General features: G+C 37.0%; 1 protein-coding gene across 6 annotated transcripts in view; it reads right to left on the bottom strand.

The window, feature by feature from the left end:
- The window catches only part of SON (SON DNA and RNA binding protein), a 41,134-nt gene continuing 20,363 nt past the window's right edge, over window positions 1–20,771 (bottom strand). For 2 of the 6 annotated variants that reach the window (XM_074858247.1, XM_074858248.1), the window contains exons 6-12: window positions 20,016–20,204; window positions 15,659–15,769; window positions 15,146–15,262; window positions 7,629–7,776; window positions 3,461–3,529; window positions 3,258–3,373; window positions 1–2,707 (exon numbers count right to left, since the gene is read on the bottom strand). In XM_074858247.1, the coding sequence (XP_074714348.1) occupies window positions 2,549–2,707; window positions 3,258–3,373; window positions 3,461–3,529; window positions 7,629–7,776; window positions 15,146–15,262; window positions 15,659–15,769; window positions 20,016–20,204 (909 nt within the window). In that variant the 3' untranslated portion in view covers window positions 1–2,548. The other 4 variants (XM_074858250.1, XR_012627478.1, XR_012627479.1 and 1 more) reach the window with 4 other exon arrangements.

The raw sequence follows: 20,771 nt of genomic DNA, 5'->3' as shown, positions 1-20,771 counted from the left end.
GTGTTTCCTTGTTCTTTTTAATATATCACTACTTATCTATTCCTGCATGCAAAGGACACTCAAACCAATTCAAATTTACAAATTTAACAGAAGCACATCGCTGCACTAGCTTTAGATTCATATATCATTCTGAACAACAAGGAATGAAACTAAAACAGAAACCTCAAAATCAAAGTGTGTCATAATTAGGGCATAACAGACCTTAATTTTCTTTTTTTCTTGTAAGTCTTTCTTAAGACCAGAGGTTAAACCCACATACAGTACCACATCTTTAAGGCAGGAAATCCAGAACTTGCCTAAAGTTACTTTTAAAATGGAGCCGTCAATGGGACTGATTCCACCTGCTCTTTGCTGCTGTGAGATAACATGTATCTTTGCATGACACATGGGGAATACAGACCCAAAAAAAGAACAAATAACAAGAGATTGTACATTCCCAGATTTGACACTATACAGATGTGAAACCAGTGCTGACACGGACACCACAGATGAAACAGAATGATCAACATCTCTGATGTTTTAGGTCTATCAAGCCAGACATTTAAACAGAAGTCTGATTAGGAGCTGCTCCCACATCCCGAGTTAATTACTTCCAAGTCGTACATCAAAAAGCCAAACTTCAGTTAAGCCAGATACAACACCCAGTTCTCCCACTGCAGATCTTTCCATCGCTGTACCATCGTATTTACTTTTGGGTTTTTATACACACCTTCCAACTCATTCAGCAAATGAGGTAAGAAGATCTTCAAACATTTAGTCAGAGACTGAAGGCGAGAAGCCAAAGGGAAAAAAGTTTAATTAAAGACAACTACGTCCATGAAAATTAACTAGACATTTCTAGAGCGCTTTGACAGACTAGTAAGGGGCTTTATTTCTCAGAAGTGTGTGGTAGAGAACCAAATACCATTTCTCTGCTGTACGCAACATGAGACATTGATCCTTGTCCCTTTAGGGCAAAGACAGACACCTTGTTCCATAACAGTTGACAGATACACACAAGTTACCTTACTTGGTGAAAGAAGAGGTACTAGTAATTCTTCACCCCCACGTTCCTACTACCCTTGCAAAGGTCATTCACTTTAGGCCTGAGCACAGCCTTAGTGCACACAAACTGTATTTTGTTCCTGTCCCAGATGAAGCTCTGGTCAGTAGATGTAATACAAAGATGACCTCAAAAAGACTCTTCTGAAATAAGCACCTGAACTACTGAAGTCCATAAATCCTGGCAGTCTGCTCGGAACTCAGACAAATCTGGCAAGAGGTGTACAATGCCCTTTCCAATGCAAAGTGCACATAGCTAAAGTACTAATACTTCTTAAATTAAAAAAAGAAAAAAGAGGAAAGGAGAGGAAAAAAGAAAAAAAAAAAAAAAGAAAAAAAAAAAAAAAGGAAAAGCTTTCTACATCCTCTCCATTGTCAAACTGCCAAAACTCTGGATCAGGCTGTCTCCTTGAGGGCAGAGTACCATTACGGAAAATTTAAGCCCCAGGAGTTAATTTGGTAATAGTTCAAAGCAACCAAAAATGACTAGAACTGATTCTGCAGCCCTAACAGCTGTTGAAAATCTTCATAAAGCATACTTTTATACTGTGCGTTTCTTCAAAAAGTTGTTTTGGCATACATTTTAATTACTGTTTACTGACCAGTGATTAAGATTATGAACTTGTGCTGCTTTATTGACCAAGTTGGGTACAACAATTTTAAGCATCATTCTATCCCCTCCCTCCCCCCCCGAATCCAGTTGTAGATTTGTTAGAGTTTAAAATTCACATTAACCACAAATTCATACAATCAACATCAGGCAGTGTGTTAATTTGTTTGGAATAGACAACTCCATCATCTCCCTTCTCAGAACATGCAGGGAGAGTCACCTTTACATTGCAAGTCTCATCGGTTCCATTGCTGGACTTTCTGCCACCCCTCTGAAAGCCAAGTCTTTTGCCTAATCACGTCTGTCCTAGAGTACGGGCTGTACGGCCAGTCGCAGTGTGCCACCGAGTTAAACCCCCGACCAAAAGCCAAAGAGAAGCCGCGGTGCTAACGCTGTACAACAGGGCTACCACCGCCTGCCTTCTCGCAGGGGTCACAGTACTGGCCCAGTATCTGTCCAGCAGTACACGCCAGCCTCGACGAGACTAAGGTAAGCCGCGCGACCTTTTACCAGCTGTCGGCAAAAGCACACGAGTAGCTTTACCAAGACCAGGGAAAACTGCAGCATAGTACAAAACAGTATGAAAGTGTTAACATTCCGTATTGAAGAGAAATTGCATGAGTTTTAAAACAAGGGTTTAGATTACTGATGCCTCCAGAGTCTGTCGTCTGATTTAGTCATTTAAGAAATAATTACATCACTAATGTAAACAATATAAACATACCAAAAACTAAGTATGATTTAAATACATTTTGATGGTACAAAAGAAAAACCTGAAGGTGTCTGTACAGTTTTTACAACGTGGGAATTGCCAATGTATTTACAACATGAAAGGGCAAATACCATTTTTGTGCAGAGTAAAATTATCTGAAATAATGTCAATATAAAAAACAATATCTAGCGGTGTGAGGCACTCCTAAACATGGTGGTATTAACCATGCTTTCCTTTGGTACAAGTCCCATCGCTTGGAGAGCCGCAGTTGCTGCTGTGGCTTTAGCATGCTTCTTATTAAGGCTGGCAAAAGTAGGCCTATATTCATTTCCATTGACTCTCACCTGTTTATGAAAGAGAGGGAGGAAAAAAGAAAGCGTTAGAAAGTGCCTCTTCACTTCTGTTTCAAGGCAGCACTACATAGCTCCTCCAAGCACATTCCCTATCTAATTCCTCTTTAGGGGTAGACAAAATCCACGGCTGGTCTGCAAGCACAAGCATTTCCAAGTAGTAACTGCCAATACAAGATATTACGTGAAAAAGCAAGCACACATTGTAAGATAACTGAAGGACAAAACTAACCCAATCTTGCTCACGACTAAGACTTAACACTACACCTGCAAGTAAACATCAAGAATATGATACCACATAGGTTTAATAATTTTAGTAAGAAGTGGAATACTGTGTTTCTTCACAGATTTACAGGTTATGTGCTTGAGAGATCTGATTTGGCCTTTACAGAAACAGAACTTTTAAATTTTAGCATTGAGACACTGCTTAGCAGTCCTCAGCCACCACTCACAAGGCTTATATGTTTATATACAAATTTATATACATGAATTTACACCACCTTTAATAGAGAAACCAACAGCAAACAAGGAAACTCAAACGCACCTTAAAAATAAAATGTTTGCGATGATCAGGCCCACTATCATCCACCAACACAAATTCAGGTGGTGACCATCTTCTTTTGTTACAGATCTCCATCAACGCAGAAACTGGATGTTTACCTTAAAGATAAAATGTATTTGAAATTTCAATGCTGCTCTCGAAGCAATCATTGTCAGTGAGATTTTTTAGACAAGTAAGAATCTCACCTGAAAGATCCTTCATCACAACGTAATGTCCAGATCTCTTTTGTGCCTTCTCTCCCACAGCAACAAGCCCTGAACAAAACACAGTAACGTTTACATTTATCATTCCCACCTGGTTTCTGTATTCTCGTCAGTAAAGCAGTAACATGTACCAGTGGAGATGAAACCTGGAGACACAACTGCCTTTTCTGAAGTCTTTCAAACTCCCTTTTATCCCAGCATTTTTTTCCCCCCTCCATACTACATGTAACATTCTTCCCAACTGCTCTAGTAAGACTCTTAACAAGCCAGGCAGTAGAAAACTTCTGAGTAGTGTTATGCAAGTCAGGGAACACCTGGTTTTCCGTGCCTTCTTTGGAGAAACACCGAACAAGAGAGAAACTTTAAAACATTCTCTCGTTCAGTATTTGTTTTGTGCAACCCAAGAGTCAGCCGCTACCTTAACAGTTTGCCTCTAATATACTAAGCCTTTGAAGTATTTTCATGAAACAGTAAAAAGTACCAAATATATTCTCTTATGATACGAATAGCACAGTGGTGTTCTTATAACGTGCTCTCTTTATTTAACTATTCTAATACTGATCCTTTAGGTGCATATTCACAGCCCAATTACTGTGATTTCAATCACAGTGAATGTAAAGTAGCAGAGAAGCATGCAACTGGGCTCCGAGTCAATACAAAGAGCACAAGTTCCAATGGAATTCACTGTGAAACACAAGGGCTGAACATTTTTCTTTTTAAAATCTTACAAGAGCAAGACATAAAACGTAACAATTGCCAAAAATTTATCAAATGCCACTAACCATACCATGCTTAAGAAGTAACTCAAGTTTCTTTCCATTCATTTTGCCATTACCTTACATGTAATCAAAACACCTGACTGTTTTTTCAGAATTTCTCAGACTTCAATCCTTCAATATTACTTTGCTTCTTACCTCAATATGTTTCTGTTCCTGGCTTTCGTGAATAAAGACAGGGAGATACTGCAATTGTTTCCAGTTTCTTCCTGTTCCTTCAGCATTTTTTGGTTGGCATTTTATTTTGTTTTGCTTTAGAAGAAAATCCTTCCCTCCTGACCAGATTTTCATCCTAATATTCCAGCTCATAAGTAGGGACTTTGAGTGGCATGAAACCCTCATAGACAATAATCATTGAAACAAAGTTTCTTTTTTTTTTTTCCTTACAAAATTTTATATCCAAAATAACCAAAGATTTCCACCCAAGAAAAAAAACTCTTCAATCATTCTCTGCATTAATACTGTGTCTCCCTCACTCTAAGTCACTGACACTTGTCTTCCACATTTTGTCCCTGGTACCTCAGGAGGGATTTTCAAAAAAGCTGCAACGGACTCCTGACAAGCTCTGCTGATGGACGAAGCTTCTTTCAACACAGACAACCAACAATTCACTGGCTGACAGCAAAACTCAAGAAGGGTTTGGTTTCAACGCTGTCTGTGAGAGAACTAGAGTTCATTCAGTGTCTGGAAAAATCAGGGTCTAAGCAAAAGCTACAGCAAAGGCAGACAACCTTTTGGTTTATGTCTCAGTGCAGCCTACCAAGTAACTCCTTAGCAAACTGCTTGTTCCTATAACTGTACATCGTATTTGTTTGAGGGATAAGTTCCAAAAACATGTTAAAAAATCCTTATAAAACAAGAACAGGTTGGTTAATTAGTAACAGACAGACTCCTTTTAAACATTTCTGACTTTTCTTTAAACCTCTGCACAGAACTTTAAAAAAACTGACTTTATACAGTTAACATCAAAGAACACTAAAGTTTTAAGAAGCTCTTCAGCTACTCATCATAAATGTATAAACACTGTTCAGCTGCTTCTTTGTAATGCATGAAACATGCTGCTTCCTCATAACATGAGCTGTCTTCCCATATTATATATATATAAAAGTGTTCTTTATCAAGACAGAACACCTTTAGATTTTTTTGTGGAAATTATCAGCAAGATTGCATGTATAATAATAACCAAGTATTTTAAAACTATGAAATTAAAGCAAAGCCCGGCCTTCACTAAGGTTATCAGTATTTTCAGATTAATCTATCGCATGCCAGGAAGAGGCATCCTTTAACTCCATCTAACATTTTTAATTGTTACCGAGGCAGAGCATTCTGAAGCAGAGAGAGCAAACTACCTGTTACAGAATGCCCAGCACAATGAGGATCTGATCCTGTCTCGGGCCTTAGGGCTTGATGTTGGAAATTTCGGTATGAAATTCTGCAGGCATTAGGGGAATTTATATCAGAAACCACATGAGGATCCTGATGCACACTTCTAGAACTGGAAATTCAAGGTGACACAGCTGTGTATCACCAAAATGTTTTTAATGTTCAAAATGTTCACAGGTTGTGCAGCAATGCTGACTCTTCCCTAGGACGTGACAAGAAGCAAGTGACATAATGAACAGAGCTAACTCTTCCCTCCTGACCACAAAAATCCATCACTGTTACGCAGGCTGCTTGAGCAAGTAATACGGAAATCGACTGGTTTCCATTTCTTCCCACTGACTGATATTCATCAAGCTAAACTGAACTCTTACCAGCAGCGAGAACTTTATAAAAAAATGTCTAGAAAGATCACTGCAACTGATCAACAGTAACAATATATTTTTCAAACATTTCCTTGGTAATCAATCACTCTGTCACCAGGTATCTTCCCCCCCCCTCCCTTTGCACAGAAGAAAAACAGCTATAAAGCAAGTTTGGTCATTGTTCATATACTACGAAGATGTCTGTTATTGTGTTCTGTACTTTGAGACTGCTGCAGTTTATAAAACTGTATTATGCTTTTAGAAGGTCTTTAGAATTTAGAAAGCAATGGATATTTTCATAACATAGGCTTGCCTTCTCATTTTCTACCTCTTTGCACTTAATAGTCAAATGTTTAAATTATACTTTCACTGCTAGCTTGGTCACCTGAGCAGTACTGAACCATCTCTGTATTGAGAACTAGCATTTTGACACCTAAAGATTCCTCCAGCAATATCTCTGCAAATAAACTCATCATTTGCGTTTTTATGCTTTGCTTTCTTCCTAGCTCAATTATGAGCATTGACAAAAGCTAACACAAACCCATAATTCAAAGTATTTTCAGGCTTTAATATTAGATTATTTAATATATTAAAGGTTCCCAGTTCTTAAAAAATATTTAGGAGAACAACAGTAAGAATTTGTTTTCCCTACAGTCAGTGTTCAACTGTTTATTGTGGTAACGTGTAATAGAATAATTAAATCATAAATCTTGACCACTGAAATTCTGCGTGTTGTATTTAAAATGGTTAGAACTTGTACAGATATTTCAGATGGAAAATTTTCATAAACATTCACTTGGAAAACAGAAGTCTTGCTGAATATGCTGGCGAGATGGCCGGTCATATAAACCACGCTGTCAGCTTACGCAGCAGTGGGCTGCCTATAAATAAAAGGATAGTTCTTTGGACTCAAATGAGCCAAGTGCAACAGTTCTCCACCTGTGGCCGTGGACTATATAAAAGAGGAGGAGGAAAGATTGCTAAAGCAGTCTTTAGAAACCATCAGGGAAACGTCACTGTAGTTGAGCAGAGCTGCCTGCAGCAGGATCAAACCAGGAGACAGAACAGCAGGGAGATCAGATGGACAAAAAAGGCAACAGAGTCCATTTGGAAGACCTAAAACCATCAGTACGACAGTCTATTCATGTCAGGACTTCAGCTGAAAGGCAGCAGTAACTCAACTCTGTAGGTCTCACCTCTGTCCTTCACCTCAGTTTAAAACTGATCAAACTATTCAGTCTTCTACCCTGCCCCATTCCTGCTTCAGCCACTTTCTCTAGACCAACCACAACAGCTTTTCCACAATTCATTTCCCTGTCCGTGCCTTCTCCATACATCCAACCGAAGCACATCCCTAATTTAAGAACCACCAAGAAGCACTTTTTAAAATGGAAGGTGAAGGTTAGGGACAGTTAAGAACATCTGGAAGAATTCACAGGCATAAGAACAAAGCCTATATTCCAATCCAGGGCTTGAAAAACTAGTACCAAAAGTCACCTACATCATTCTCTTCATTTTTACAGTGAAACTGTATCCAGAAAAAGCTCACTACTTCAAAGTTATCTTGCCTATCTCCAAAACAGACATGAGAAATTTATACTGCCATAAGACATCTATGGAAGGGCTTACCTTTCCGATCTGTCTTAAAATCGACCATAATAGGCTCAACACTGCCTTCTTTGTTTTTTCCAAGCCCTTCTCCTTCTCTCCAGCCCATTTTTCTCATCAGTTGAGCTCCCATTCCTCCAGTTACAGGGGCTGCTCTTAAGAACTGATCCTATCCAGAAAAAGAAAAGTAAAACAAGACCTAAAGTTAGCACAGGGATTTCAAAAAATAAGTGGGAGCTTCCAAAAAATGTTTCTAACAACCTTTCACAGACTCAATTCAAAAAAAATACACCTTAGCTTTATATACATTAACATTTTGTATAAACCAGAATTCACGCAGACACACGAGACACAAATCAATATTTTCAAAAAAGAACAACTTAAGAAAATTCTAATGCAATCCAAAAGCGGCAAGTGACCCATTTCAGACATATGTATTTAATAAAACAATAACCGTCCATTTTTAAACACGCTACTTTGGTTCCAATGCATCTCTTCTCATCTTGTGAAAGGAGGCAGTGTTAACTGTTTAACTGGCAACGTGTGCCAAGTGTACCTAGTTATTGAACAAAATACAAGCACATTTAGTAATGACATTCACATAGTGTTTAGGCGTATTTTAAATATAAAAAAAAGTTTTCCCGTTTTATTATACAGCAGTTGCACATTCAAGTTCTACTCTGAAAATCCACATGAAACATACAGGTTTTTATTTTCTTTTTTTAAAGGAAAAAAAAAGGCGCTTAGCCACACAGTTTAGCAGCAGTAGTCTTCACATTCTTTTCAAATAATCATTAACATAATAGTTGTTAAATGGTGAAAGCTTATAAACAGAAATTTTAAAAATCTGTTTTGATGTAAAGAACTTTAAAAACTCCTTAAATGTTTACGTACCTAGGCCTCGATGGCCGCAGTGTTGTGAATAGTAGGGCTGGCATTGACCGTGGCAAGAAGGCAGCTACAAGGATTTGACCCTGAAACAAGTTTCCATATAGAGGGGTGAAAGTTCACAGGTTATTCTGTGAACTATCATCTCTCTTCTGCCCCCCCCGCTGACCCAAGTAAGTAAGTCAATCATTTCCATCACAGCAAAAAATTGCTTGCCTTAAAATATACAAGTTTACACACTGGCACTGATAAGTCCATCAGTTATTTCGCATAGTAGGTTAGATGAGACATTGCCTAGCATTTTTGTGAAATTTTTACTTACTATCAAAGCAAATTAATAGAACTTTTTTTTTGCTTTATTTTGAGTTGTGCTTGCAAAAGTAAGCATCTCCCGGATTTGGACAAAGGACTGACAGGTCCTTGGTTTCAATCTGTATGTAAACAAAACCAGAAGTCTTACTTTAGCAGAGACTAAAGTTAATGTATTTTTAAGGGGATTTCAAATTGGCGACTGACACACACTAATGATGCATGTGTGTAATCCCCACTATACATGGTGTTAAAAAAATTTAAAAAAAAATAATTGTTGAAGATTGTGGCAGGATTTCTCCAAATATTTACCTATTAAACAGTAAATACCTATCAATCATGCAACTGGATGCTGCATTTAATAACAAAGCGGTCTGATGGAAGAGTAGAGAGGCTAAGTGCTCCTCTCCAGTTCAACTTTTTTCTGACTGGTGCAGACCATGCAGTGTGTGTGTGTACACAGAGACAATCAGTTTCTTCGATATGAACTGCCTCAATCTATACACCTAGAACAGCTTTTACTTACTTCCATTTTCATTCTCCCCTCTCTTTTCCAGGAACCTCTCATAAGAAAAGGGCAACCATGCCGAGAATGATACAAACCCCAGTCAATGACACCCTGGGTTCCGATTCCTCTTTTGTACCTGCTTTGCAATGATAGAATTTTCAATATAAACATCTGTTTCATTATCACCAGTGTGTATTCAGTTCACAAATGACAGAGTGCAATTTCTTGATGAGGTCACTTTAATGTTACACAGCTTTCTCATCACACCTGTAAATGTACTAATTCAGGTGTTAGGAGTGGTGTAGAAAGGAGAACAGAATCAAAAATACTGCTATTCGTAGTGAAAAAATCAAAGCCCGAGGTTCCTATATAGGGATTACCAGAGCCTGAACAAATTCCAAACACTGGAAATAAAAAGAGTCCTAAATTCCAAAGTGTAGTTTATTAAAAACACCTCTTCTAATGTGTGAATTCAGAATCCTATCTGGTAACTTTAATAGGAATTTTTTACACTATGCTGACTCCTAAACATGTGCAACAGAACCGAGACAAGAAGGAATTAAAAATGAAAGTTTTGTTTCATTACAGAATAGCTGTATTTGTGCATCACACTAAAAGGCTAAATGAAGTAATTCTGGTACCAATATAAAAGGAGCCAGAAGAAGCCTACTTTGATTCAGTTTACTGAAGAAGCAAAGAAGGCCTGCAGCAGGGGAGAAAGATATTTCAGTTTTGGGTTTTTTTAAGTAATAGACTGAATATAAATCTCTAATGTCACCTGTACAATTATATCCTCTTTAACTATTTTTCTATAATCTAATGACAAGACAACTTCACTTAGCCCATGATTTAATAGAGTATGGGTAGCACTGTGTTTGTAATTACATTTGAAAACATAAAAATAGTAGAAACATTATCAAAAACAGGAAAGCAAGATATAAATTTCTTTTCAGTTTTAAAAATCATAAAAGGCCAAGTCTCACAAAACTATTTAGCAGCTATGTACCCTTGCAGACCTGCCCCATAGTGAGGATATCAAATTGAAGAGTACATAACACAATAACCGCCCAGGTTTCTAAGTATTTGGTTACTGTTGTCAGAAATAACTATTTACAAAATAATTTTCTTTTTCATTCACTCTCAATTACAGCAAGCCTGCACGAAAATTTAATATCATTTTTCTCATCTTTTGATCTCTAAATTCCATGAAAGGTCAGCCAAATAAAGCACACTTCCATTCTGCCAGCAGATGGCGACAACTAATAAGCCACATTCTTGTGTCAACACTTTGTCTTTAATAAGAAGGCTACATACTAAAACCTAATCACTTAAGAGGGTTTTTTAGTAATTTTAATTAAAACTATTCCTCTTTTAAAGCTATGTTAAGGCAACGAATCTGGGGGGACATGAATGCCTGAATTAGCATTTAAGGGCTTAAACAAACAAACAAACAAACAAAAAAAAAAAATCACACCTCAAAGATGATTTTACGGGTTTTTTTCTGAAACACAATACAAGTTGGGACAGTCACCATTGTTTAACAGCAACAGCTGTCTTTGGGAAAAGGATAGCATACAGCATTGAACTGAACAATCTATAAAACAGCACCTGCAACATCTGAAATAGGAAAGCCATAATTATTTGAGAGATCTTAAAATACATCTTCAATTTCTGCTCTGTGAAAATACCCGTTCCTTCTCACAATGCTGACAGGGCACTAAAGCATAAATTGTCAGGAGGAAGGTTTATTTCTCTGGAGCAATAATTTATTAAGCAAAGGACAACAAAGCCTTAAAGGCAGTAGGTGGACAGTTTCAGCTATAGCACAGTGGGCTGTCTTAAAGATTACTTTAAGACTAATGCCAAAGAATTTCTGAGTCAAGTACCAGGAACAAGCATCTGTCTTTGGCAAAACTTTTGCAAAGTACCTGAACTTTCCATAAAACGAACCGGCACTTTTAACAGCAGCCACATTCCTTCCCCAGCGCAAGAGGAAGAATACCTTTCTGAAAAATCCCATCAAATGCCTCACAAAAACTACGCTCACCATCAGCTTCAGGATTTCTGTTCCCAACTTTTGCATATAATCAGTAGAAAACAAGCTGAGACTAGCTGGAAAAAAAACAAAAAACCAACCAAACAAAAAAAAACCCAACAAAAAAACCGCAAACAAACAAAAAACACAACAAAAAAAAAAACCCACACATTTTGAGGACTGAACAGGGAGCCAGTCCAATATAACTACCGTACAGCTGATTTGTCTTGCACGTTGCCTTCATTTCCAAGAAAAGCTCATTGTGTCATATAAGGCAATAGGAATACAAGTATTTTCGTAAGTGGCCTTATTAGAAGGTCAGCAGTCCTTCTCCAAGTGACAATCACAAGACACAGTTTTAACTCCATCGTTAGCATGAGTCTTGCTAATCTGCTATGACTATGGAAGAATGGAAGGTATGCTTGAACTTCTCAGACCTTGCTATGCAAAGCAGAGCATTCTAATGGTCACTGTAAAACTGTGTGTCATGCTTTAGCACAAATGAATGAAAGAGATCTCTAGCATTACCCTGTGTGCATAAAACGTTGCAGAAATCTTGTTTGGAGAGCAAGTTTAGGCTATAGAATGAAGCTGATAAATCCAGAAATAAGTGGTGAGTCTGAGAAAGTCTGGGTAAGTAGACCTCAACAGAATTTGCTTGGAAAAAAACCTATGTGACCACTTCCTCTGATCTGACATTTATTCAGCAGCACAGTCTATTTGTAAGAAAAAAGAAAAAAAGCAGCAACCTCCAGAACAAGTCAGTCATATTTGTGAACTGATTACACCAATGATGATAAACTGAAACAGAAACCACTTTTCAAAAGAAAAAGATAATATTGTTCATTAATCTGTTTTACTGATACAAGAAACCTAACAACACATTATTGCTTTACAAATACTGCTCAGAACCCTGTGCATGAACATCATGAATTAGCACATTACTTACAAACCATACTTCTAATTGGTATGTCAAACATTCAAGTATGCCACGTTAACCACTTCAGTAACTAATTCCCTCAAAACTTTATTGAGATAAGATTGAAATTGCAGGCATATTTTGGTTTGAGTACATATTACCTCTCCAGAGTCATTTTTAAAGTACAAAAAATCCCCTGAAATCCAAGAAATGCAAAGTGAAGACAGCACTTATCAAACAAGTTCCCCGAGTACTTTAATTTTTCTCCCCTCCTGACACTGCTCTTCTGTTTCGTTTCATCTATCTAGTTTTGTGATTCTCTCTATCAAGCACAATGTCTGTACATGTTCTAATTCTTCATTTAATGATACACAACTAACTAGCTGACATGGGCTCTGTTTCTGCTAAACAGTGCACATCCACAAGTCCTCTCATGGCAATCTCCCAAGCAAAATGCCTTGAGTAAACAACATCTTCAGTCAGAAACGTGCATTAATTCACACACACAACATACCCCCAGAAACTCCACAGCCCTACTAGCAGATAAAAAATTTAAAAATACTACTTTTTTTAAATGTTAAAACACATTCTTAGGACAAAAAAGAGAATACGAGTCTGACTTCTCAGTGCTACATTGCATAATTAACAGGAACCACGTTACACAACTTCAAGTGCCTAAGTAAAATAAAACCTGTACTTTGCATTTCATGGTTGGTTTGCATTCATATCACTGAGAAAGATAACATGCATTCAGAACCCATTATCCCTACTTCACTTTTTTCTGTGGAATCATTCTCTAACCACAGGATGCAACTCCACATTAAGTTCACCAAACCTAAGTTTTGTGAAGGCTTTCATAGGCCCCACCATTCCTAAAAAAAAAAAAAAACAAAACAAAAACCAAACCACAGGGCAAGTCTTCTGTAGCCCCTAATGCATTTTGTAGAGGGCGCATGACTGTAACTACTTGTCATCTCATGCGTTTGATGGCAATGTGCGTGCGAATATGAAACCTGGAAAGAGCAAAAGAAGTCAAGCTGAGGAATGCCAGAGCAGGAAAGAGGACTGTGTCCTCATCTTCTTCACCCAACTCTTCTTGTTTCCAGTAGCAGCCTCCTTTCTGACAAACCACATGATGCTTGCTAGGGAGGACGCCTACTACTGCAAACCACTGTACATTTTTACAGCTATGAGAAGGACAGAAGCACTTCTGCCAGCTCATTCTTATTTCTACATTCAACAAAATGTTCCAATATGCTTCTGCTCCTCACAGCAGTCATGTCCACAAGCCAGAGACCAGACTCTTTTCTCATTTTCTCCCTATAAAGCATTGTTGGGTTTTTTTGTTGTTTTGTTTGTTAGTTGTTTTGTTGTGGTTTTTTTTAAAGCAGATCACGAAATTAAAAGACCAAGGGAAAACACACTTGCCTTCTCCACTTGATTTTTGTTAGTGGACACTCCTGTCACTGTAAGGCACAGAAGACCACCTCAGAACCTCAAGGAATGAAAATGAGATGAGAAGAGGCGGCTTGGGAAAGAGATGATCAGAGATCCTCCCCTTCCATTGCCTTGGGAACTCACTCAAGGTACTGCAGAAAGGGAGAACCCTCCTAGGCTTGCTAAATCTCTTTCACAAGCCTCATGATAGAAAAGCTTTCCTTTTCTCACCAATACAGCTGAGTGCTTTATATTTCTAAGTTCCTCTGCCAGGGACAATTATTGTAATCAAAGCTAACATTCTGTTGCAATCTCAAAGTTAATAATTGTTAAAATAAGACTTTATCATCTACACTCTATATTAATACTGAGAAGAGCCCAAAAGATTCCCATCTAGCAACTAACTTGGATCTCTGTGTTTGTTGCCTGGCTCTCTGTATTGCTTGGCTATATAAAGTGGAAAAACAAGTTAGTGAATCTTGGCAAAAATATTTCTATTTTTAGGATGTTGTAATTCCAGGCTTCTGTATTTAGTTTACACCAAATTTTATGGAAAATTCTACCTAAGCCTCAAATCTAACCTACCAGTTTTGAGGGCTGCCTTAACACTGAGTTCTGGAAGGATAAGCAGATACAACATATACTCAACTACATTACTTGCAAGATTGACCACCATAACTCATTATTCTTTTTGCCTGAAAGGCGGATATTGCTTGAATTCCTCAGTTCTACTTCTTGAAGGAGAACCAGTTCAGTGTTCATTTTCAAAGATGAAGTATGAATTATTAAACTTATAAAACGCATGTATGTATGACGCACCACACCCCAAAAATAAGCCAGTATTACTCTGCACAATGCCAATATAAGAGGAACTATTTCACTGAAGGATGACATTAAACTTATTAACCCAACTGCAACTCCTGGTTTAGTACTCCAGATCTTTGGCTCCCAGAAAACCCTGGTGATACAAATAAAGGCAAAGTAGCAATCAGATAGAACCAAGTCAAACAAAATGGCAGTTTGGGACTTGGTTCACTGAAGTTGATGCCAAAACATCACTGACTTCAATAACATCAGGATCAAACCTTGCCTGATCTGTCCCAGTCCCGTAAAAGTAGTGATGGACCTACCACTGCAACCATACCAATATCATGAATGTCATTTCAGTGCAAGGTAACAGCATATATGAGCCAATCTGACTCAAGTACCGGACGCACATCTTATTGAAGTACTCTATGTCATGAGCAACACCTTAATACACAACAAAATGGATACGGCAGCAGCAAGTATCTAAATTGATCAAAGACAGTGATTTAACTCAACCTGTTGTATTTGACACATGCATTACCATAGGTTTTTAAGGCACATCCTTTGCATTTTCCAATACTTCCACTACTATTTAAAATGTGATGGTTAGACAAGTATGTCTGCATAACTTCTACCTTTCTAATCCATGCTTGGGGACCACTGTTGGTCAGCTCATCTGAGGACAGTATCTGTGCTCCAGTACTTCCTGTGAACTGGCCAGGTATGGAGTTTGACTGAGCCCAGGCGTCAATCTACAAAATAAAAATCAAATGTAAGACCAAAATAAAAATTTGCACATTCTTCCTTTGCAATTCTCTGTTTCTCAATAATCTTCATAATGATTCCTCACTTACATTTAGTGCTATGTTCATTAATACTCATTTGTAAGCAGACGCTCCAAAAAGCTGAGCATATGTCAACCCTAAAGCCTGAGCTCAAAGTCTAGCAAGTTCATGGTTCATCGTTTGTTTATCCTCAAAATCAGTGTTATGAAGCGCAAAATAAAGGCAAAATTTTTAAACATGTGCTCATAAACTGGGCTTCCAAAAACCTGTACTTAAATATGTAAGAAAAATCAGCTGGTATGAAGGGTAAAATGTTTACTTTCTTTAAGTTCATCAAAATGCTGATGAAAAAGTGCAACATACCTGTTCCTGTGCACGATTTAACATGCACATGGCCTCTAAATCAAACGTGTTTTCATTAAGCCTTTTCTGAGCCACTGCTCGATCATTCATAGCTGTAGTTATGTCCACGCCCTAGGAAGAAAAATATTGTTTTTAAAAATACATCAGACCACAATAATATCCATTTGATCTGGAAAAAGCTGTTGTAAAATAAATGCCACAGATACTACAAAGTTGGTTTACACATTGAATAGCTGGTTTGATATATAAATAGGCAACGTGAAAAAAATCCTGGGACTACTTATTAAGTATATACAACCTGATAATTTATTATCACCTGTCATATATCAAATATCAAAAGAATTATTTTCAGAGAACTATTCTGGTCACAAAAAGTTCTGGTGTATAATACTTAAATAGAGAAGCATCTTCTTGTTCAATGGAATCTTACTAACCAACAGAATTAAATGTAACTTAGCTAAGAATTTTTACTAAAGAAAAGCCTTCATACAGAGCTGTTCACATGAGCACTCTACTATTAAGTGACAGAAAACTTCAAGCTGTATGCATAAAAATGTTACAGCAAGAATCACATGTATTCTACTAACTTGGCTTTAGTGGGTTACATCTTAAATCTTCAGCCTAAAACGGACTTGCATAAAAGTAAAGCCAGACTGGTAGCTCATAAAATTGACCATTTTGGAAAGGATTATTTAGATCTGTGCTGCTAAACTAGAATAAAATTTAAAGAAAAACAGATTTTAAACTATCTCACACATACTAATCAGAATAATTTGAGTGAAAATATGGAGCAAATGAAGCAGCTCAATACAAACCTCTACTCTATACACAAAGCAATCAAAAGAGAAATCCAAAACATTTGGGGATATAAAGATGTAATAAATTATGGCTAGTATACAGCTCTTTTGCAAAATTACTTGTGCCTTGTTCTTCAGATGATGTGCATTTTATGGATCATTCTATCTTGAAAGGAGAAAAAGAACAGTGCTCAGAGACAAGTGAAATTTCTTTAGAAATGAACATGTCAAGGAGACTGAAAGGGCTGGGAACTGTTTGAAGCACAGAAGAAACCCAACAATCAAAACAGCAGGTGGCATATAGACATAAAGTAATTTGATGGGTTTAATTTTTTTTAAATTTGTATTACAAAAGACTTGTATCTTTTGTTAGGTACTAACTCATAATCTTAGCCTCTCACACATCATACTAAAGGGCCACTACAAGACACTGAAACTAATTTAAAATTGACTCTGCTGACCAGAAAAATACAGTTAATCCACAAAATTCCTGTGACAGGAACCAGGTCAAGAATTTAGTAAATACTGAAAACAGTAAGAGACAGACACGGTTGTCTACAACTGCATAAGAGTAGTTATTTTTGTACTCTGGCTATTAAATCTTATTTTAAGATGGGCAATTTTTTCTACTGTTTAGGACAAAAAGTATTTCCTTTGGGAAGATCATTACTGAAACATCTGGCACCGACCAAGACAGACTTAAAATCCCAGAAGTCCTATGTGTCTATGAAACTGACTTCAGTGTTTATTTATTGTCCCAGCTGATGAAAAACACAGATCATAAACAAGGTACAAGAAGAATTAAAAAATCTTCTAACAATCACCTAGCATGACAGTCACGTATGTAAAAGAATGCCTGTTTACAATATACGCTTTCTTGAGTTATTAAGTTTCCCTCACATAGTTACAATAATTCTTTAATGTTTTGTTTGTGAAACTGGTTCAGGAGATAAATAAAAGTTATTCTACTCACCAAAAGCTTCAATCCAGCAATACACATAGGCATGCAAGTAGTCCACTGAAACCACATTGGGACCACTCACATACTTAAACATACATGTGTACTTTAGTGCTTTACCGGACTGGGGCCTATTAGTAGATACCCTGGTTAGTTAGAATTCCCATACACTTTCCCCACATGGTCAGTCACCATTTTGGAGACCATCATGGCTTTGTATTATGTCAAGACACTCGATGGCAGCTTTGGATCTTGAAAAAAAAAAAATCTCTGCTTGAAGTATGAAAAGTTGTTATTATTTAGTCAAGTAAAACAGTTTCAAGTTCAGCATGCTATTCTCCATAAGAGTTCTGCCTTTCCAATCCTGACTTTTAATGACATTTTCCCCGCAGACACAAATCACAAATATTGAAGCAAGAAGGAAGAGGCTGACAATAGAAAGCAGGCATTTTTGACATACTTTGTAGGTCCACCGATACACCAAATGCATTTACTACATTTTTAGATCACGACGGCTTCTCTGCATAATAGTCACCTGCGTATACTCCAAACTTAAATACAATGCTATACTTTCAGACTTTCAAATACAACTTCTTTCTCATAGGTTTCTCTGGCTTCTAGAGACATGCTGATACTTCAGATTACAAGACTTTTTCCTCCACCTCCTACTACTACAAACAACTATATTAAGAGGATGAAGTTTTATTAAAACAATTCATAATATATTAGCAGGGCCATTCCAGACTGCTTATCCCATAACTAATTCTGCAACTTGAATAAAAATGTAACAATAAAACCAAGTATGTATTTTTTAATGTCAATATAGACTTGCATCAGAATTGTCACAATCAGACTTCAAAATTATCAACAATGAATGGAGGTAAATTAAATGTCAAACTCCCTGAGGATCCAAGCACATTCCCCCACTACCCTACTCCAACAGCAAGGGAGCTTATCTGGCTTATTTTGCTCAAAGGAAGCCATTTCATCCACAAAAAGTCCTCATAAGCATTGAAAAAATTAAGCAGAGAAGGACGCTGTTACCTTTCAGACTCCCTGTAGGAACACACAGGGATTCTGCTACTACAACAGTACTCCTGTATTTCAAAATTAAGGATTGTCAAACCCAAGGGGATGGTATGCACTACTGTCAGCTAATCACCCTTGAAATCACCCTTAACACAAACCAAGTTAAGGTAAATGCAAATAAAAATATTTATTTACAAAATATAAAAACAGACAACATTGTTACAAGCATTTATAAGGATACACATGACAATAAGGAAAGAAAGTTATGTTTAATATATTTACTCCATTGTCAATTTTTAAGGCCTCTTCTACATAATCAATACACAAACCATCAGTGCTTAGCTAACCCAATTTGTCAAAGACATGAGCCTAGCATCATTGGCAACCTGGATGCAGGGATCTACCAAGCTTGCCTAACTATGAGCATATCATTAACCATTTGAAGGACAAGACTTTTTACCACCCAGTAAAAACAGGGCCAAATGTTAGTATACAATGTTTCTATGCTCTGGACTTTTTACATATACACTAGTAAATGGGAATGACATTCTGCACAAATATTTCAGAACGTTTGTCTTATTAGTGGTTCATGACAAAGACCAAGCAGCAGTTACCATCTACACTAAGGGAACAATGAACTGGGTGCCTGACCATCAGACTCTGAGGTACGCTGTGAAAATGTCTGTTAAATGAGTTATATTCACTGTGCTGTTGGTGCTGTAAGAGACCCAGAAGAAAACACCTTCTGTGCTTCAGGAAGTGAACTGTACAATCTTAGAAAGTTCTTGAAAAACAAAACGCACCAAGTGGAAAGATTGTTTCATCAGAAATTGATGCCAAGGCTTTTTTGTTTATTTGCTTTGTAAGGTATGAGAACAAGTCTTCAGATGGAGTAAGGTTAACATAACTTGAAAAAATTTACATCTGTCTTAAATACTTAATTTACTTAATTACAAAACCCCCACAAAATATCCTTTTGAAGACATTTCAAGGGGAAAAACATTTGCTTTTTCTTTTTCCTTAAGTTATTACACATACAATTAGATTTTCCTTTGGAAGGCCACATGGAAGACAACTTGTAAGAAAATGTGACTGTAAAGCTAAGAAATTATTAGATACATCCAGAGGAAATGGCAGTTTTAGAAACTATTTTCAAATCTATTTTTAATGGATTACATTTCAATGCAACGTTATTGCTCTAAAATTGGTAGGACAATTTTAATTATTATTAAATTTATAATTATGACAGTCTCAACTTAGGGTATTAGCCTCTGCAGGAAACTGGACAAGAAACCTGCTTTTCATCTTCAAGCAAAAAAGTTTAAATTCTAGTGCAACAAAGTAGCTACAAGTTGACAAAAGCACACAATATGGTTACCAGTTGCTTTCATCATTGGCCACGTGAGCATGACGACCAAATCTGAAGACCACAGCAGTTCAGATAACTAGCTTATTAAAGTATTAGATACTACCTATGTAAGCGTTTTTTTTTTGCAGACTGCAATTTGATACCAGACTGACCAGGTAACGGTTTTGGTTTTCTTATATGATATGCCTTCCTTCCCTTCCTTACCTCAATGGATGGTTTGGGGAAAACATCATCCTTGCTTTCTTCTTTGCCTTTTTCAACTGGAACCCATTCTCCATAGACACTATCTGCTTCTTTTTTCCTATGTTGAGACCCAGATGAAACAGGAAATTCCTTTGACAGGCTGACCTGATTTTTTGGTTGTGGTGGTGGTGCTGGTTTTATGCTGGGAGTCTTAAAGAAATAAAATTAGAAAAAGTTAAAACTTGAAAACACACAATATTCACATGTCTTTGAAAAACAATTTATTGCATGCACTTAGTATTAAGTTTTCATAAAACAGTCATCTTTCCTAACATCAGAACAAAAGCCTTTTTAACAAATAATTTTAGCACAGCCCTAAAAACATACAAGTGAGCAACAAACTGCAGTGTAAGAGCAGATGAAACAGCTAGAAATTAAAATAGCTTAAATCAGCTTCAGCAGCCAAAAATACACAAAACCTCTCTCTCACAATTAATGTCTCTGCTTTCTCTCCACCCCATCATAAAGAGAACAATCTTAATCTGCCACACATGCATTTTGTAATGGAACGCTCCAAAATAAAAATTCTAGGCAGCAAAAAACATCGGCTGTGATACCCACATGATGATAAAAAGCTCTACATTACTATACATAGAGAAAGCAGTTTTCATCATTTTGTTTTCTAGTTAATAGCAGCATGAATCTCAAAGTAGATTAAGTCTATGAGCTTGTTTTCCTTAGACAGTATTGCTACTAAATTAAGAGTCTGCAGAAATC

This window comes from Strix uralensis, chromosome 2 (assembly GCF_047716275.1).
Source record: "Strix uralensis isolate ZFMK-TIS-50842 chromosome 2, bStrUra1, whole genome shotgun sequence".
In the NCBI taxonomy this organism is placed as follows: domain Eukaryota; kingdom Metazoa; phylum Chordata; class Aves; order Strigiformes; family Strigidae; genus Strix; species Strix uralensis.
The sequence above is the reverse complement of the archived record's forward strand: the minus strand, read 5'-3'. Positions and strand labels throughout refer to the sequence as shown.